Source organism: Grampus griseus (genome assembly GCF_964374135.1).
Source record: "Grampus griseus genome assembly, chromosome: 16".
Taxonomy (NCBI): Eukaryota; Metazoa; Chordata; class Mammalia; order Artiodactyla; family Delphinidae; genus Grampus; species Grampus griseus.
The window spans coordinates 48,685,171-48,707,022 of NC_139010.1; the positions used below are offsets into that span (position 1 = coordinate 48,685,171).

Here is a 21,852-nt window from a genome sequence, read left to right on the forward strand (position 1 = left end):
GTCTGAGAAAGCTACATGTTACATGATTCCAACTGTATGATATTCTGTAAAAGGCAAAACAATAGAGACAGTGCAGCTAGGAGTTTGGGAGGGAGGAGTTTGAGAGGGATGAACAGGTAGAGCACAGGGGATTTTTAGGGTGGTGAAACTATGCTGCCTGATATTGTAAGGGTATATACATGATACTATGCATTTGTCAAAGACCACAGAACTGTACAACACAGAATGAACCTTAATATAAACTATGGACTTTAGCTATTAATAACATACCAATAATGGTTCATTAATTATAACAAATATATCACATTAACACAAAGTATTGATAATAGGGAAACTGTGTGTGTGTGTGTGGATATGGGAACTCTGTACTTTTTGCTCAAGTCTTCTGTAAACTTAAAACTGTTCTAAAAAATAAAGTTTAGTAATTAAAAAAAAAGGTTACTGAATATCTGAGATTGCAAGAAGGAAAGAAAAAAAATCCTGAAGATCAGGAAAAGAGAGAACTGAAAAAAAGAATGGTGAGATTTTGAGATGATTATGCCACTGTTTGTGTGTGTGTTTGTGTACACAACAGGAATGCACGGGTAGCATCAGGAGGTTCTGCTTTGGTGTTAATATCCATGCTGAAGCCGAGATGCCCAAAAGGATGTACACTCACAGAAAGTATAGACAAGAAAAAAAGTTCTGCTCACCACTACAGGGAGTTAAGGACACTTGTCTGTCTTGGCCTGGGCTCTGGAGGGAAATATGTCCCCCCTGAAAAATTAAAAACCAAGATCACAGGGGCTCTCTCTCAGGCCTGAAGTCTAAATTCAAACTGTCATTCAGTTTAGGAACATCGAGAAATTAGAGCCTAAAGCCTCTAGGTGGAAGACAGAAAAACTACTCTGGATTATTTTAGGCAACACAGAATTCTCATATAAAAGCAAGTCCTAAGCAATCTAGAGTTAGAAATGAGACACGGAAACAAATCACTATGAAAGAGAGTTAACAATATAAAGAAGTAAAATTTCAAACAGAACAATCCAAAGAACTATATAAAAATAGTATGTGGGCTTCCCGGTGGAGCAGTGGTTGAGAATCCGCCTGCCGATGCAGGGGACACGGGTTCGTGCCCCGGTCCAGGAAGATCCCACATGCCACGGAGCGGCTAGGCCTGTGAGCCATGGCCGCTGAGCCTGCAGGTCCGGAGCCTGTGCTCCGCAACGGGAGAGACCACAACAGTGAGAGGCCCTCGTACCGCAAAAAAAAAAAAAAAAAAAAAAAAAAGTTTAAAAATTTGAAGACATAAAAGGGATTGAAATTTTAACAGAAGAGCAAGTTATAGTGAAAATAGATAAATTTGAAAAATAAACAAACAGAACTTCTAAAATTCAAATATGATTGGCAGAATACAAACCCAATTGTTGCAAGATTGAACACAGCCAAGCAAAGAATCGCTTTTTATTACTTACTCAATGACTGACTGACTTGAGTTTCACCATTATTTTATGTATCGACAAAAAATTTTAACTACTGCCAATTAAATTATAACATGCTATCCCAATTTCAGGGATGTTAAAATGTAAAAAACTAAAATAAAACTATGTTTTAGAACTGACGAAATATGGTAGAGAACTAGATGCTACAACTATGGAAATGACTCAAAATTAAGTAGAGAGTTGAAGAAAAAATATATATATAATAAAACAGAAGTCTTGCAATATTCAATAGCAACTAGAGAGAAAAGATAGATTAATTACAAAGAAATATTAGGCTATAAGCAGAATTCTCAAAAGCGACAAGAAAGACTGGTAGACAACAAACTTTTGGCTTTAAAATGCTGAAAGAAAATAATTCTGTATCATTTAACAATAAAAACAGAGTCAACACATTTTCACACAAAGACAACTCACTGTACTCACAATCATTGCTGAAAGAATTTTGACAGACTTCAGTAAGAAGGAAATTAAATCCAGAAAAGGCAGGTGCAAGAAGTAATAGTGAGCAAAATAATTGGTAAAGTGGATCTCTAAACAAGCACTGCCAGTATAAAAATAACAATATGGAAAAGTAAAAAACAAGAGAAACTGTTAACAAAAACATATAAGAGATGAGAGGAATGATTAGTATCCAAGAGTTCTAAGGTCCCTGTATTATTTGGGAAGATGCGAGAAATAATTAGCCTAGACTTTTAAGACAAGTAGCTGTGCTAAATGTATGCTAAAAGAAAAAGAATACAGTTGACCCTTGAAGAAGGTACGAGTTATGGGCGCTGAGCCTTTCCATAGTCCAAAATCCACATATAATTTACAGTTGGCCCTCTATATACACAGTTCCTCCGTAGCTGCAGTTCATGTGGTGATAAGAGTTTTTACTGTTGAGAAAAATCCACGTATAAGTGGGCCCATTCAAACCTGTTGTTCAAGGGTCAACTGTACATAACTTCTAAACCTGTGTGAGGGAAAAGGGAATTAAAAACGTGCAAAAGTCCACTAGATTGGTAAATATCCATAAAAAGCACACAGTTATGTGGTAGAAATAAATCTAAATATATCAGCTTTCAAAATGAAAGCAAACCGACCACAGTTCCTGGTTAAAGAGCCTTAGATTAAAAGTTTTAAAAATCCAGCTATATGCTCCTTTGTGCAAAAGTCAAAGCAAAAATCCAAAATAAATGGAATAAATTGATGAGAAAGATACACAAGGCAAACAAGTAACCAAAATATCTATACCTATCTTTATATATATTTCTATATAGCTTATCATATTACATATAATTATAATAGTAAATTTATTCAAAGCTACAGTTTTAATTACTGTAGCTTTATTATAATATATAAATTATAATAAAAATATAGATGATCCATAAAATAGAGAAAAAGCCCACTAATATAAAAGTCATGACATACAGAGAAAGATGATCTATTTATAAGTTGACTGTCCATATGGCAAGGAATTAAACTAGATTCCTACTTCACGTTATATATTTTAAAAAGGAGAGTATTTATGGAGGTAGTGAAGGGATTTGTAAACCAGACACAAGAAGTATAAGCCATAAAGTAAAAAAACTGATAAATGTAACTACATTTAAATTTAAATCTCCATAAAAGAAACTATCATAAAGTGAAAAGATAAGCCAGTCTAGAAAATATTTGAAATCGTAATAAAACATCATCAAAAAATTACTAAGAAAACTGCAAATAACCCCAAAGAAAAACCGGCAATTTACAAGCAAGGAAACCTAAATGGCTAGTCAACATGTTAAAAGATGCATAAATTTACTAGTAAGCAGGGAAACACAAAACAATGATGACATAATTTTTGTTCTTTAAGTTGACAAAAATTAATGATACTGCCTGAAAAGATAAGTTTTGGGGGAGTATGTAGGGAAACAAACTGTATACTGGTGAGAGTGTAAACGGGTATAATCACTTTGAAGAACTGGTAATCCTAGTGAGGTTGAAGATGGACACATCACACAACCTAACGGTTCAACTTCTAGGTATCTACCCTGGACAAACATATGCATGAGGAAACATGTACACGAAAGCCCACTGCATACTGTTTAAAAACATAGCATACCTATTTCGTCTATAAAGATGATGGAAGGCTGTAGCTTTATGGCAAGGGAGAAAACAGCGGCAGCCAGTTTCTGAGATTCTCCATACCACTTATCTGTCAGTGTTGAAGGCTGAAGGTTAATAAATCGACAACCTGCTTCTTTGGCTGTAGCCTTGGCAATCAACGTTTTACCACAGCCTGGAGGCCCATAGAGAAGTACACCTGGAAATTAACATGTTATTTTATTATTTCCTTTAAGAGAAAGAGATATTTGCTAGTTTATGGGAAAATCAACATAATATTAATTCTGTCCACATGAAACTTTTTCGCAATATTCACTTCCATTTTTATTAATCTTTTCTTATAGTAGAAAGGAAGGTGCTATATTCTAAGTTTGTGTCAGTGATGACATGTATTTGGGATTATAGCACCCTTGTGCTTCCTCCCTTCATGAAATGGTCCGGTTCAGGATATTAAAGACAATCATCTTGACATCCAAACTCACACCTCTTGATCAATGGCTGACAAATAAAATCGTCTAATGCCCTTCCCCTTCACGAGCTAAGAGCCCTATAGCACAATGACAACAGCCCAGAGAAAATGAACAACTTCAAAATAGACTGTAGAAAACACTGTTTTGCTATTGCTCAGAGACTTAAGATAATGATCTTTTCTTAAAAAGAAATCACCAGTCACTCCTGTTTTAATTTCCTAGGAATAAAACTATATTATTAACCTAGAGTCTCCACTGACAGCAATTTGCTGCTAAATGCAATTTAAGGTAAGTCTTTTAATATATAAAAGATCTAAACAGACTGAGGTCTTGAGAAATTTGGGGAATCATCACCAACTGTTTTTCATCTAAAATGAGGTAGCATTTTCTAAGTTAATATAATACTAAAATTATGGCCCTGACTACAGATCATTTACAGACAGGGCTGACAAAAATCATCATCTGAAAACTTCTTTAAATATTTCCTTAATCTAGAGCTTCTCGACTTTTCTCATGTAATAGCACTTAAAGAATGACAATATTGGGAACTCCCTGGAGGTCCAGTGGTTAGAACTCGGTGCTTTACTGCTGGGGCCTGGGTTCCATCCCTGGTTGGGGAGTTAAGATCCCACACACCATGACCAAATAAATAAATAAATAAATACAATTTAGGCAGCATGCTGGGGTAAAATGGAGAGAATTTGGAGTGATACAAAATATTTCTATTATGTAATAAAAATAAAAAACAAAATATGAGGGAAGAAAAGTAAGTACTTTATATAAACCTCCCCCCGCCAAACTTACATTTTTTTAAAAATGAGAAACTTGAGCTTGGTTCTATAACCTACCAAATTTTTTTCGTGCCAAACATTTCAAAATAATGTTCAAACTCCTCCTCAAGCACACACAGATATTTCTAGTGGTCTTAATAATTCTTCAAGATTCAACTAACTCATGTTTAATCATTTTAAATTAAACCCTTCTAAAGCTGATTTAAAAATTTTAATCCATAAGCACTGCCAGTATATGTTAATTTTGTCAAGGAGTCCTTGCATTTTTTAATTACGTTCATTTAGGTACTAAAAGTTCAGTTAAGTCAGTTAAATTTGAACCTTCTACTGATACTTTTAGATGGCTCATGTGAACAATACAGAATATAGTCTAATGCCATCGAATTCAAGTGAAGCTGAAAACATATGGGATAACATATGGAATTATTACATTTATTATTTTGATCATATAATTTAATATGGAATGCAGGTCTACTAGCAAACTTTTAATATGTATTACTTGAATCTCAGGTTTTTAGAACTAATGATGCAAAAGTCTTCATATTTTGTTGACTTTGCAGCTACACCATCACTTCATAAACACATGGAATACTCTCAGACTGTCAGATTTGTTTCAAAGTATTCATTTATCAGTTTGAATATTTTATTCCTAATAGTTTAGTTTTGGTACCTCCTAGTAGGATTAAGTTTTCCTAATTATTTCAGGGATTATAATTAGTATTATTAATTGAGCAGTTATTTACTAATGTCTAAAAATTTAACATGCAATGAAAACTTTTGGATTTCATAATCTTCTGGAGGATGGAGCTGTGACAGATAAGGTTCACATGAGGAACAATCAATGCTCACTTCTTGACCTGGGTGGTAATTACATGAATGTTAGCTTTAAAATTATTTATTCAACTGTTTAATCCCCATTTCTGTATGTATCTTAAGCTTCACTAAGATTCATGTTGTCCCATCTGATACTTTATCAGTGAGTACAGCAATAATATTATTTGAAAATGGCACGTTTTCTATATCCTTTGTTGAAGTGGAGTCCACCATGTTAATATTTATGAAGATAAACGAGTGGTTCTGCAAATGAATGTGAGGCATTTAGCTTTAATTATTAGTTTTATAACATTTTAACTAGTTTTTAGAACTTAGTCTGATATTTTACAACCATTTTCAACAGAATTAAACATGTGTTTATTATTTTGTACTTTGTAGAGACTTAAAAATTCAAACCCCTCTTTAAGATGGATGTTTTGGACAAAGGCTTCACTTCCTAAGTACTGCATGCAAATAAAGATTTAGGATGAGGAAGAAAAGAAGTATTGGGACAAACAAATCCAAATTTGAGATAATCCTCATTAGTGAAAAATATATTATCTTATTAGTGACCAACTTTTCTTTCTTCCTTTTTCGGACTAGTTTATTTACTTTCAAGGTTTAATAAAAAATTTGTCCAAATGGTGGAAAAATAAATATCTGTAAAACTACTTAAATACAGAGTACTGGGGGGGGGGGGAAGTTATAGGCCTTTATGACCTCAGAAAGTCCATCTTTCAAAACATATATTTCTTATCTACATTTTAAAGAATGCATCAAAACATGGAGTATGATGACATTCACAAGCATAAAAGTTATGTGCCAAAATAATGATTACTGAATTCAGATTTTATAGAAGGACCATACAGCATTCAAATGGATTTTTTTTTAATTTTTTTTTTTTTAAATATTTATTTGGCTGTGCCGGGGCTCTTAGTTGTGGCAGGCGGGATCTAGTTCCCTGATCAGGGTTCGAACCCAGGCCCCCTGCATTGGGAGCATGGGGTCTTAACCACTGGACCACCAGGGAAGTCCCTCAAATGGAATTTTAACTATTGTAAATTTTTAAATGTTTGGGGGGAAGAAAGGGTTACATTTTTTAATGCAACCATCAGTATTTTATGGCATGTTCTTGTAACCAATAAGTGACACCATATCTTTATACGTTACTAAGTATGATTATCATGTGTCATACATTCATGACGTAACAAATCATTCTCAAATTAACTTTCTATAGTCTGTGAGGCAGTGATCAATTTCAGCTTAGACAGCAATGAACTAAGGAAAACATAAAACTGGCAATAAAGCAATGAGTCTAAGCTACGTAACCTATTTCCAGTTCCCAAATGGAACAAGTATGGTACGCAACTGATTGTATACTCCGCTTCTGTACACCAATATCCAATTTATGTTGGGGGTCAAAAAGTAAATCAATGATTTTTCAAATTTTTGTTCTTGGTAAAAAATTTTCCAAAAATGCAAAGCTGAAAAAGCTCAAATAGTAAAACTTTTAGATCACATAATAAGGAAATACTCATGTAACTTAAAAAAAAATTTAAATACACATAGGAACCACCTTCAGTTTTAGATAATGCTTTTAAATAAAAAGCAGATTTACATAAGGCTGTTAAAGTACTCCCTCATAATTTGGTATCTGCTATGCTAATTGGGGCTTTAAACCAAGTCCAACTGGTGAAGTCACCCAGTTACCTGGCCTAAGCCATCACTGATGATAAAAGCTTTCTCTAACAGCATAAAAAAATTTCCTAAATTCATTAACATTGTGAAAATGAGACATAAAAATTGACAAAAGTTCTTTCTTGTTCACACTATAAACAACCTGCAAGAGGGTACTGAAGAACTTAGTAATCCAACATTTGCCTTACTCTTGATGTGGGCTCAGATAAATCATTTGAAATTTTCTTTGGGGGAAAAAAATTTCTTTTTAAATCACAATAGAGTAAATGCTTCTTGTTAGAAAAAAAGTAGCTTTGTTGTTTCAGAAAGTAGAATACATAAAAAACAGATTTGTTGGCTTCCCTGGTGGCACAGTGGTTGAGAGTCTGCTTGCCGATGCAGGGGACACGGGTTCGTGCCCCGGTCCGGGAGGATCCCACATGCCGCGGAGCGGCTGGGCCCGTGAGCCATGGCCGCTGAGCCTGAGTGTCCGGAGCCTGTGCTCCGCAACGGGAGAGCCCGCAGCAGTGAGAGGCCCGCGTACCGCAAAAAAAAAAAAAAAAAAACATTTGTTGTTTTAGTTAACAAAAAGAGAATGCCATTTTTGGTGGTAACTGTCAGCCTCTATTTACTAGAAACAAAAATTTTCTACTTCATAAAAATGTACAGTTATTGGCTTCAATTATCTTTGAAATATAAATTAATGCACTTTTTGATATAGCTGCAAAATTAGTAAGATTATAAACTACAACTTATACATGTTATTTTGATATTTCTAAAGATCCTTTTCTGAGAAATGCACTTGTCTAATAATTTGATTTCAGTCTTGACTAGCAACCTCTCTAGTTTTGGCAATACAATAAAGAGAAGTTTCTACTACATGGCAATACAATAAAGAGAAGCTTCTACCAGAAGCTTCTACTAAATAAGCTACGCTACAGCGTTTGTATTTGAAAGCCATGGCAACACACTTCTACAGATCTCACTGTCAATTATCACGTAAGCTACATTTGAATCGCCTTTAACAAGTCTTAAACATGATCAATATATGAATGGCCAATAATAAAAGTATTATATTTAAGGATGTAGTTATAAATACTTTCAATTCTTGAGTTCCAAGGCTTTTGAAGTAATCACTAACTAGGAATAAGAAAATGTTTCCCTTAAAAATAAGTAGTATTTAATTTCTAGTTCATCTGTAGTTCACTATTTCCTTAAAAACAAAACCAAACAAAAAACTACCACTGCAATCTAAAATAAAATTACCAAGAGGAAAAAAAATCACTAGAATCATGAAACAACCAGAAGTCTTACCTTGAAGACAAAAACCCATACTGTTACTTTGAATCTTTTTTTATCCTCTATTTCCCTAATTTCATTTTCTTGTAAGTAATAAAAATGAATTTGAAATAAAGGGATTATTCTGACATGTAACTATGGGGAAAAACTTTACCTAAATTTGGAAGCTGAAGAATAAGCAATTATTTAAAAATCATTATTTATAAAACAGTTCACTGGATCTCAGCAGTCTCTTGAAAACCCAACTTCAAAAACACCAGTTCTATAATGGCAGAAAGTTTCCATGTGTTCCAGATTTTTAATGCTTTAGCAAATATAAAGTTTTACCATACCTTTTGGAGGCTGCAAAAGCCTGGAATTTTCAAACAAATGCTTCTTTTTGATAGGTAAGATGACTGTGTCTTTCAGATCCGTAATGACATCATCCAAACCTGCTATATCACTCCAAGTAACCTGGTAAAAGTTAAGGTCAGCATGAAGTTTTACAGCTAATGTATGTTCACCGAAGTAAAAAAGAATCCCCCCAAATGGTAAGTCTTAATTATACCTAAATAATAAAAGTTTAAAATGATATATTAATATAAGTACTTTTAAGCAATACTGAAATTATTAAACTACCATGAGCTGAAATTTAATAGTCAACTACCTATTCCAAAAAAAAAAAAAAAGGCCCTAGGTCCAACACTCAAAACTCTGAGTTTTAGGATTTAATAAGCTGACCTCACTCCATTAAGATGAGGAAATACTCTGCCAAGAAGAATGAGAGCCAGCTCTGACAGACAGTTCAGCACTAGCTGAGTGGCCTAATTCACAGACGATGCTGTCAAACATAATAAGAATGAATTTAGAAATAAGGCTTATACTCACCAAACTGGGCTTCTGAATTTTACTAATTAAAAGTAAACTGTGTCAAAACTTGTCTTATATCTTTATAGAGAGTAAACGGGGATACATTTTTTCAAAACTGATAACAGCTTGTGTATTTTAAAGCCTTCTGACTCAGCTTAAAAAAATTTTTTTGGGGGTGGGCACTGGATAAACTAACTGAAAAAGACCTGAAAAACAAACAAAAACAACCTAGCTTTAACTTGGAAGAGTAAAGGGGCTGGAGGTGGGGCTGTTCGGAAGCAATAGTTACAACACATTTATTTTCCACCATAAAAAAAAAAGTGAAAAAGCGCAGCCAGATCTGAAAAAATCATCACTGACTTTCACTTGTAGCTATAACAAAGAACTGAGTTCATTTCAAACAGAGGATTAATTCTGGAAAGGCATGTATGTCTCTGTGCACACAGATATTAATAGACATTGTAGATTTTTATTTCCTAGATTTGGAGATAAGGATATTGTATTTCACTCTACTTATTTACACCTATTGTTACAGAATATTCACAGAGGATTTTAGAGTTTATAAATTACATTAATCTGATGCTCAAAATAATCCTTTAGAAGTAGGTAGAGCAGGTATTACATTGTCCCTGGATTATACATGAGGGAACTGAAACTCAAAGAGAAAATAATTTACCAAGGCCATAAATGGAAAAACTGGGATTCAGAATCTTATGTTGTCTATCATACCTTATAAAAAAATCTAGATTTGAACTCCAAGTCAAATATCCACATGACTTAAAGCAGTAATTTTATATGCCACAAAGGTGAATATATAAAAGTACAGGTTTAACTAAACAAATGTGCACAAAAAAAGTTAAGACAGCAGGCCCGAGACGATTATCCTTGGAAAGTCCTGCTTGCAAGGCTAGCCCCTCGCTGGAGTATGGGAGATACTTAGATTTTGGGAGAGTTTCCTCCATTTTCCTGATGAGAACAGCTCACTGTGCCTAAACCGTTTGTGCAAACAATATGGTTTATGGTGGATACATGTTTTGCTTATGGGAGTCTAGAATTTTGACACATGTTAGGAAGATGCAGTCTATGTGACCAGTCCCAATTAAAACCCTGGGCCCTAAGTCTCTAATGAGCTTCTTTGGTAGATAGCATTTGACAGGTGTTCTCATAACCTGTTGCTGAAAGAATTAAGTGCACCCTGTGTGACTTCACTAGAAGACTCTTGGAAGCTGGTGCCTGACTTCCTCCAGACTTTATCCCACGCCCCTCTTTCTTTGCTAATTTTGCCTTGTATCCTTTTGTTGTAATAAATTATATCCAGGAGTATGACTACACTGAATCCTGTGATTCCTCCTAGAGAATCATCAAACCTGGTCATGGTCTTTGGGACTCTTGATACAAAATGCTAGACAAAAAAAATATTAAATAAGATTAAAGATACCTACATGCATGTTAAGAGGGTCTACTAGATGAGCAGCAATACTCATTTCATATTCTGAAAGCTTCACATTTTTCACACCGATTTGCTTCATTAATTTTTCTGCCTAGAAAGGAAAAACAAGCAACCTCCTTTAGTTTGATATTTAGACACTGGCACTCCATAACATGTAGCGAAGTCTAAAGAGCAATGAACAGACATACAAGATTTTCCAGAGATATTCTATGCCACTTGTTTCATCCTTCCCCATTCTTAAGTCCTTAAGTAAAAACAGATTTGAAGGTCTACTCTACAGAAACCAGGGCAATTTAAACCAGCTTTTGGGAAATGAGAAAATAGGGTACATGATTGAAGAGATATATACATGGCCTCTCATTGCTCCAATGAGATTTTAAGGTCCAACTTGATTTCTTTCCTAGCAGGATTATCATGACAGGTGAAAATGAAGCCTCAAGATGAAAGATCGAGGAGTTAAGGCTATCAAGAAATGGACAACTGGAGTTTCTTTCCTTCAATTGACAGAGTATCTGAAAACTGGTGCCCAACTTTCCTCAAATTACCCATATATCTACAACAGGTGTTCAACCTAACTAATTTCAAATTGTTCTGAGATACTATCCTTTTTAAAGTCAATTCTTGGGGCTACACAACCAGAGATAATAAAAATAATTTTCAATTAGAAGTATACTTGCATATATTTTTAGAGCTGGGCAAAACTAGCCTTAAAGCTATAAGCTCTAGCAAAGCAACACAGCTTTCAACTAAAATAAAAATAATGTTAACAGTAAAACATTTACTGAGTGTGCCAAATATTACGCCAAAATACTGTAGATGGATTAACTCATTGAATCCTCAGAGAGATCCTATGAAGTAGGTACAATTTCTCCCCAACACAGAAAAAGAAACTGAAGCGTAGCTCAGACTGTTACTTGTCTTAGGTTAAAAATTAGCAAATGGAAGAGGCAACATACGAATCCAGGCAGTCCCAACTCTAGAGCCTATACTCTAACCATCATATATATTACCTTGGTTCCCTCAGTTACATGACTGGAGTTTGTAGCAACTAAAGAGTCTTTAAAAATCTTGACATAATATATCCAAATTTCAATTAAGTGAACAGTTTTAGAAATGAAGGTACTCTGGTAAATCATATTTACCTAAATTTTTGTTGTTACATTTTCCTAGAATACTTTTGATTATATATAATCTTGCTATTTGTCAGGGGTATTGCTACTCTTAAAAAAAATCACATCAGGGCTTCCCTGGTGGCGCAGCGGTTGAGAGTCCGCCTGCCGATGCAGGGGACACGGGTTCGTGCCCCGGTCTGGGAAGATCCCACATGCCGCGGAGCAGCTGGGCCCGTGAGCCATGGCCGCTGAGCCTGTGCATCCGGAGCCTGTGCTCCGCAACGGGAGAGGCCACAACAGTGAGAGGCCCGCGTACCGCAAAAAAAAAAAAAAATCACATCATACAGCATTATAGTTATAGACTGGTTAGAGGATCAGGATGTGTGTTGATCATATCCTAGTAATATCACACTTTTTTTTAAAAAAAGTGCTATGAACCACATCATTTTTCCTATTTAGCCACGCCTCTGAATCAATGGATAAAGCAGCCTTTCCAAATTCTTTTATCTCTTTCTTACAAATATCTTCTCTTTCACTGACTTTAAATGTGTCAGCTATGAACAGTATCCTGTTTTCTGTACCTATAATAGCATTAATTTCTCTTCTTTTCCTTTGTTCTTCTATAAATGTGAAGCCATCCCACATGTGTTCTTTTTAGGCCATGCTCTAATACAGTGGTTCTCAACCAGGGGTGATTTTGGCCCCCTAGGGGACATTTGGCAATGCCTGAAAATACTTTTGGTTGTCACAACTTGGGTGGGTGGGGCAGTGCTACTGGTATCTAGTCAGCAGAGACAGGGATGCTGCTAAACAATCAAGAAGGAAAGGATATTCTGCCTCCCCACCCCCGTCATCTGGTCCAAAATGTCAGTATTTGAGAAACCATGCTTTTCTCTCTATTAGCTACTTGCCCTTAAAATTTTACTCTAGGCCACAACTGCCTCTTGCTACCTTTATTTATATTTGGAATTTCCTAAATAAAAATTATCAACTATGTTGTTTACTTTATAGAGACAGAAAACACTATAGTTGAGTTTACCTAGAATCTTTTCTCCACAACAGGAGTTCCATTTAACAATGTCTTCAGGTTGCATTAATAACATTGATAGGAAAGAGAAAAAAAAATTAACGTTTATTGAGCACCTACCACATTCCTGGCACTGTGCTGGATACGGTTTACAATCAACCCTTGAAACCATCCTGAGAAGTAGCTATTATTATTCTCATTTTTCAGATGGAGAACTCAAGGGTCACAGAAATGTAAAGAACTGGCAAGATTACACAGCTATGAATTAGCATTACCAGAGCTCAAACTCTGATCTAATTTCAAAGCTCATGTTCTGTTAAAACACTAACATTTCTCATTTGGGAGAGCAGAACATGCTTAACACACAAGTAAATGAAAAGAAAGCACCCCAAAATACATCATACCAGTACCAAACTGTGTTCCAGGAACAAGTTTTCCAATTGTCTAGCTTTGACACATTTAACTAAGCCCTTATTTCTAAAATGTTTTACCTAGAAAAACAAAATTATGATTGGACTACTTGAAAAATGGCTTATGCTCATGAAATGCTTTACTGTTTACAGCTTAATGACAATTATACTTTCTAGTCACCCACATTTGCTTGGTTTTTAAAGTGGGTCTCTCCCACTCTGAGGAGGGAAAACGGTGAACTGTGGGTGAGGAGTCAGAGGTAGGAGGGAAACTTACTTTTTACTTTATACCCATCTTTTCAACTGTTTCATAGTATTTTTTATCCTTACACTCTATTTCACTTTTTCTCCATTTAAAGTATAATTTAAAAAGTAAAGAAGTGGGGAAATAGGAAATAGTGAACTAATATTTCTGCCTAGAATGAGGAAGGAGGAAATGGAGTAAAGGAGCAGCAGAATAGAAACACTCATTTCATAAAGGTTCTAAAAGATTCATAAAATTGGTTGTTCTTCTGGAAGAATAATTTTAGAAAGTTAGAGATAGCACAACAAGAGTGAAAAAACAAAGATGAACTAATTCAACTTATTTCAAAAAACTTTTACTGAGGTCATAGCTGAAGTATTCCAATTTTAAGTGTAGATAGAGGAAACTGATATAAAGCTTTAAAAAATACATTTAAGTAGGAAATAGCAAAGAATTTGAAGAATTATCTTTATACATTAGGTATAAGCCTTTACCACAAACTTACATTAAAATATTAACAAGCACCCTTTTCTAGACATGCGGAGACAATTATCTTCTCTTTTAGCGTTAGTGCACTTATATCTTCTGACTTTATCATATAACCCAAAAGTTGCTGGATAAGATGGCTTTCTACTATAATACTCTTCTGCTATGTTACTGTATAAAACACTATAATGCACTGAGTTTTATCTCGAGTTTCCCTCTTGTTGCTTTTCTTTCCTCATCACTTCTATCTATCCCCTTGGCCACTCAGGCAACACTAACTGCTTATTCCTTACTGATTTCCCATCTGAATTTCCTTATTTACTTCAACTCAGTCTTCTAAGATTCAGCTCCAGTAAACCATGGTTTTAGGGCCACTTGATTGGTAATGCAGTTCACAATGGCTTCCTGGTGTCAACAAATGTTAGCTCTTCCAAATGGTAACTGGCATTCTATGATGGCTGCTCTTAAAAACACCTGGCAGTTGAGAGTTCCAGTTTAAGATTTCAGTGTTATCAGCCCTTCACAATTTCATCTATTACTTATATCAAAATAACTGAAATGAAGTTTTGAACCTTACAATATCAATGATAGGACTAAAAATAGGGAGACATTAAGTTAATGACTAAGGTCACAATATATGACCTTCATGTGTATGAATTCTCAGTAGTGAATCTTTCCAGGCCTTTGACAACTAAACTACAATCTCAGGAATATTATATAGTCTAATTAATATGCTAAACAAAATACTGTATATACAAATGCCCAGGAGAGGTCAAGCATTAAGTTATTCATCCTGTACTTGAAAGCTCTTTAATAGTACACATAGAGATTCCCTGTCTTCTAACATCTCAATTAATCCAACCCATCCTTTTATTACAGACATACCTATCAAAACTCTTGTGCTATATCTCAATATGATCCAACAGCGGCACATGCCCAGAAAACCCTTGTCCCTCTTTAACACTCTGCTGAAACCATCTCCTCTCTCATTACCAATTAAATATCCCACATTTAGTAAGGCTGCAAGTATTCCTGGCTTTAGACTAGAAATTATTTACAAATACCCTGTTTAATCCAAACGTAAGACTACTTCTAGGTTACTCTTCCTGATTTGAATGCACCTATGTCATCCTTCACCTTTCATCTCAAAACTGCACTGCCGTTAAGCTCACATCAGCCCCATGGATTATCTGGTAATCTCAAAACGTTATCTAAGCTTTTATAGTCAGTGTTCTTCCTCTGTGACCACAGGACTCATACCTTCCTCCTCTCCCACATTCACACCTGATCTTTGCCCTCAATACGCACTCTAATTCCTTAATTCCTTTCTATACACCAACTAAATTATCCCCCATCTGACTTCCTAAATGGCCTGTACCACAGAATGTCTTCCTTAGAAACATACGATTCCTTACACTTATTGTTATACCAGTTAGCCCTATCTTCAATGCAGGTTCAGCACCACCATTCAATTTATCTGCTCCCAACCTGCTGAGAAATGCTCAAGAAGTTCATAAAAACAAAACAATTGAGTTCCTAATAAACTCATGCTTTCTTCAATTATGCCCTAATGTTCCATAACCTACTGTGATTTATCTCGTTATATACTCATCACGTATTTACCTCAGCAGGTCCCAAACCTCCTCCACTCCCAAGCACATTTAGTTATAACCTCTCCCCTTTGTCGAGAATAAAACAGTTAACTCTACCTTAAAATGTTCCTGTAACTACCGATCCCAATCCTTCCTGGTTCTTCTAGGACCTACCTCCCTCCTCTTTGGCAGCAACTCTCCACCTGCTCCGCTAGTCTTTTCCCCTTTCTTCTTTACCTTTCCCTCAGCAAACTCTGCAACGACTATGTTCTTTTACTTCAAATTACACTTGCTGTCCCCACTGAACGGAAATTGCTCTCTTTAATGATTTCAATAAATCTGATTGCTTTCTTCGTTCACATTCCTCATGACATCTTCTCCTGGATCGTTTCATAATACAACATTTACAACCAATTCTCTTTTGCAGCCTTCTTTTCCCTAGGCTTTGGTGACTTCACACACACAGTGATTTTCCAGATAGTGGGCAAGAATTTAAGAAGGGGCTTTTAAAAATTATATTTAACACCCCACCAACTTCTCCAAATTCTGATGTTTCAAAATGTAACATCCTTCCATTTGAAAATAACTGCCACAGTGAACCACTGTTACAATCTGCAGTATTTTGTATACTTCAAGGTAAGCTGGGGTGGGAAAGACTGGTACCAACAACTTACATTATTCTGGTTTTATTCCTCCTCCTCTGGCCATTTGTTTTTTTTTAAAGTGCTTTTATTAAAATTGGATAGGTTAAAAAGAATATCTTTAGAACATGCAGATGAGGTATAAAGAACCACAGAGTAGGTGCTCAATGAATATCTGTTATATGAATAAATTTAAGTTTTTAATCCCAGGAAGAGATTATTGTGCATGGAATCAAGCAGAAATCAAATTTTATTCCCTCCCATATAGAGCCAACGGTCTAAGTATTGTTTACTGAAAAGTCCATCTGTTCTCCAATAATCTACAAAGCAAAGCCAGTTATGTCACACATCGTTTCCATATTACAGGTAGGACTGTTTCTGGAGTCTATTCTGGTATATTTGCCAATCCACCCCTGTGCCAATAGCTCATCGTTTTGTTTTGTTTTTTAATTTATTTATTTTTGGCTGTGTTGGGTGTTCGTTGCTGCACGCGGGCTTTCTCCAGTTGTGACGAATGGGGGCTACCTTCATTGTGGTGCGCGGGCTTCTCATTGCAGTGGCTTCTCTTGCAGCAGAGCACAGCCTCTAAGCTCACGGGCTTCAGTAGTTTTGGCTTGCCGGCTCCAGAGCGCAGGCTCGGTAGTTGAGGCTCATGGGCTTAGTTGCTCCGCAGCATGTGGAATCTTCCCAGCCCAGGGCTCGAACCTGTGTCCCCTGCATTGGCAGGCGGATTCTTAACCACTGCATCACCAGGGAAGCCCACACATTGTTTTAATAACTATAGCTTTATCGTAAGTCTTGATATAAACAAGGCAAATCTTTCCTCCCCCAACACACGTCTCGTTTTTCAGGAGTGTCTTACCTATTAATAAACTTTTATTCCTCAATATAAATTTTAGAAGAAAAATACAACAAACAAAAAAAGTCTTTGGGTATTTTTTAATTGGCACTGAATTGAACTTAAGCCTTCAACAGTTTTATAATTTTCTCTATAAATGTGTTGTATAACTTGTGTTTGTCAGTTACTGAATATTTTTGATGCTACTATAAATAGTATCTTTTAAAAACTGCATTTTCCAACTGTGGTGGGTATCCAGAAATACAGCTGACTTTTGTGTACTGATTTTGTATCCAGCAGCCCTTAAACTCTTATTAATCCTGATAGTTTATCTGTAGGCTTTCTTTGGCTTTCTATGTAAATTACACTACCTGTGAATAATAACTGTTTATTTTTTTCCAATACTTCTACTTCTTATCTTTTTTCTTGACTTATGCATTAGCTAATAATCAGTAAAAATGTTAAATAGAAGTGATGACAACAGGCTTCCTTGACTTGCTCCTAATCATAAAGAAAATGCTTTCAATTTTTTACCATGAACTATGTTTCCTGTAGTAAATTCATTCTATCATGCTAAAGACAGTGAACCACTGTCTTTTATTTATTTATCTTTTATTTATTTATTTATTTATCTTTATCTTTTATTTATCTTTTATTCCTATTTTCTAAGAGCATTTCTAGAAATCAAGAATAAGCGTTTAATTTCAACAAAGGCCTTTGCTGCATTGATATGATCATAGTTTCATCCTCAAATCTGTTAATATAGAATATTAATATATATGCATTTTAAAATTAATATATATGTATTTTTTTCCCCTCAAATGAAGCCAGCCTTTAATTCCTGGGATAAATTCAACTGGCCATAATATATTATCTTTTTTATACACTGCTGAATTCAGCTTGTAAATATTTTGTTTAAGATTTTTACATTCATTTTAAGTTTTGGAATTGTTGTTATGCTACCCTCATAGAAAGGTTTGGTGAGTGTTTCTCATTTTCTACACTCTGGAAGAGTTTATATAAAATTGTTACTATTAATTTGTTTCTTAAATGTTGCTAGAATTTGCCAGTAGAATTCTATGAGCCTGGAGTTTTCTTTATAGAAATATTTTTCCGACATTAATTTATTTCATAGTTATGGAACTATTCATGTATTCTAATTCTTAAGTCAGCTATGGTAATTCACAATTTTCTAAGAGTTTGTGTCATTTAGGTTTTCAAATTTATTGATATACTTATTGTCCTTATTTTTAATGTCTGCAGCATCTGCTATTGCATGTCTTTTATCATTCCTAGTAATACTGATTGGTGGCTTCATTTTTCTCTTGATTGGTTTTACAGAAGTGTCAATTTTATCAGTCTTTTCAAATAACCAACTTTTGGTTTTACTGATTTTCTCTATTATATATTCATTTTCTATATTTCTATTCATTCTCTCATATATTCTATTTTCTACTAATTTATCTTATCTTTATTATTTCCATTCTTTCACTATCTATGGGTTTATTCTTTATTATTTCCATTCTTTCACTATCTATGGGTTTATTTTTTATTTAAAAAATATTTTTTCCAGGGCTTCCCTGGTGGCGCAGTGGTTGAGAATCTGCCTGCCAATGCAGGGGACACGGGTTCGAGCCCTGGGGTGGGAAGATCCCACATGCCGCTGAGCAACTGAGCCCGTGAGCCACAGCTACTGAGCCTGCGCGTCTGGAGCCTGTGCTCCGTGGCAAGAGAGGCCGCGATAGTAAGAGGCCCACGCACCGCGATGAAGAGTGGCTCCCGCTCCCTGCAACTAGAGAAAGCCCTCGCACAGAAACAAAGACCCAACACAGCATAAATAAATAAATAAATAAATAAATTTATTTTTAAAAAAAATATTTTTTCCAGCCTAAGTTGGATACTTTATCAATTTTCTACCTTTTTTTTTAAATAAAAATACTTTAGACTACCAATTTCTCTCCTTTAGAGACCACACCACTCTCAATACAGTCATCAGCATCTATCATAGTGACAATTACATAAGCTCTCAACAAATATTTGAATGTATAAATCCTAATGGTGGAAGGAGGAAAGTGGAGGAGTAGTTTGGGAAAAAACCCACAAGTGATACACAGCTACACAGGAATAGCACTGGGGCCTACGCCATCTCACTGACACTAACTGCTCTAATGAGTCCAACTACTTATGAGCATCTGATAAGGAATCTCCAAAGACTGACCTTTTTCCTGAGATTTAGACCTACAATTCCAACAGCTGGATGAACATTTTTCTGGATTCCTACCACCAACACAAACTCAATATGCCCAAATCAAATGTCATTTTCCCATATATTTGCCCCATCTACAGATTCTAAAACTATAAAAGATACTATGAATCTCTGAGGAGTCCAGACAAATCTCAGATTCATCTATAAGATGTCCTTTTTCTTTTCTCTGTCATCACAAAGTCCTTCCAGCATTCATCTATTTCACCCATTCCACTCCTTTTGTCACTCCCTTATTCTAGGTCTTTGCCAGGATTACTGCAGTCTATAACCAACAGATCTTGCTCCTAGTCTCCCTGATTCCAATTCCTGTTATATGCTACAGTAAGGTATCCTTAAAACACTGCTGTGCATATCATCCACCTACTCAAAAGTCTTTCATGGGATATACAATGGAGAAAAGATAGTCTCTTCAGCAAGCGGTGTTGGGAAAGCTGGAAAGCTGCATGTAAATCAATGAAGTTAAAATACTCCCTCACACCATACAAAAAATAAACTCAGAATGGCTTGAAAACTTAAATATAAGACATGACACCATAAAACTCCTAGAAGAGAACATAAGCAAAATATTGACATAAATCGTAGCAATGTTTTCTAAGGTCAGTCTCCCAAGGCAATAGAAAAGCAAAAATAAACAAATGGGACCTAATCAAACTTATAAGCTTTTGCACACCAAAGGAAACCATAAACAAAATAAAAAGACAACCTACAGACCGGGAGAAAATATTTGCAAATGATGCTACCAACGAGGGCTTAATTTCCAAAATATACAAACAGCTCATACAACTCAATAACAAAAAAACAAACAACCCAATCAAAAAATGGACAGAAGACCTAAATAGACATTTCTCCAAAGACATACAGATGGCCAATAAGCACATGAAAAGATACTTAACATCACTAATTATTAGAGAAATGCAAATCAAAATTACAATGAGGTATCATCTCACACCAGTCAGAATGGCCATCATCAAAAAAGTCTACAAATAATATATATATATTTTGATGTGGACCAATTTTAAAGTCTTTATTGAATTTGTTACAACATTGCTTCTGTTTTATGTTTTGGTTTTTTGGCTGCGAGGCATGTGGGATCTTAGCTACCCGACCAGGGATTGAACCCGCACCCCCTGTATTGGAAGGCAAAGTCTTAACCACTGGACTGCCGAGGAAGTCCCCCAAAAAGTCAACAAATAATGAATGCTGGAGGGGGTATGGAGAAAAGGGAACCCTCCTACACTGTTGGTGGCAAGTAAATTGGTGCAGCCACTATGGAGAACAGTATGGAGATTCTGTAAAACACTAAAAACAGAGTTACCATAGGATCCAGCAATTCCACTCCTGGGCATATATCTGGAGAAAACTATAATTCAAAGAGATACATGCACCTCAATGTTCACAGCAGCACTATTTACAATAGCCAAGACATGGAAGCAACCTAAATGTCCATGGACAGATGAATGGATAAAGAAAATGTGGTATATATTTACAATGTAATACTACTCACTCATAAAAAAGAATGCAGTAAAGCCATTTGCAGCAACATGGATGGACCAAGAGATTATGGTACTAAGTAAAATAAGTCAGACAGAGGAAAACAAATATATGATATCACTTATGTAGAATCTAAAATATGACACAAATGAACTTATTTACAAAACAGAAACATTTCAAATGTCTCACAAAGCACAATGTATACCATTACTGAAGAAAAAATTTTTTGTTTAGTCTGCTGAAAAATTTTACCTAGATTCCTTCACTTATAAGCTGACAAAAATATTCTAATTAGGCTATTCATAACAAAATGCTATAATATTTTTATTCTTCATCATTCTTTCTTCTAAGTTGCTTATACAGTCAAAAAGGATTTGAGAAACAAATATTTTTAGGAATAATGAAATTAAATATTACATAAAAACACATTTCCACATGGGTCTTATGGAATTTCTTATTAATTTCTAATTCCACTATATCCTTAGTTTTATGGGAAAATATTTGCTAGCTACAAGAAAAATGATCCTCAAACATTTTAATCATACCTGTTTCTGAGCTTCTACTTTCTGCTTTCTGGTTGGATCAATCGCATCTACCATCCATTTGATTGTAAAGTATGTTACTGCACCAAATATTGTCAAACGGAAAATTAAGCCAACAACTTCATTCCGACTCAAGGGACGAGAAAAGGCTTCAGCATGTACCATCTTGATTGTTAACCTTGAAAAACAAACAGAAATGCCACTAGGTAGTAACTAGATTCATTAAAATCGGGAGACTGATAGGTAGCGTAAACTAAGCAAGAAAAACTTCTAGTCAAATTCAACATC

General features: G+C 35.2%; 1 protein-coding gene across 1 annotated transcript in view; it reads right to left on the reverse strand.

Annotated features, from left to right (window-relative positions):
* ATAD1 (ATPase family AAA domain containing 1) overlaps window positions 1–21,852 on the reverse strand; it is a 55,806-nt gene that overhangs the window by 31,021 nt on the left and 2,933 nt on the right. The window contains exons 2-5 of the mRNA XM_082673758.1: window positions 21,568–21,742; window positions 10,908–11,006; window positions 8,949–9,069; window positions 3,565–3,765 (exon numbers count right to left, since the gene is read on the reverse strand). Coding sequence (XP_082529884.1) covers window positions 3,565–3,765; window positions 8,949–9,069; window positions 10,908–11,006; window positions 21,568–21,742 — 596 coding nt within the window. The remainder of the gene's footprint in view (window positions 1–3,564; window positions 3,766–8,948; window positions 9,070–10,907; window positions 11,007–21,567; window positions 21,743–21,852) is intronic.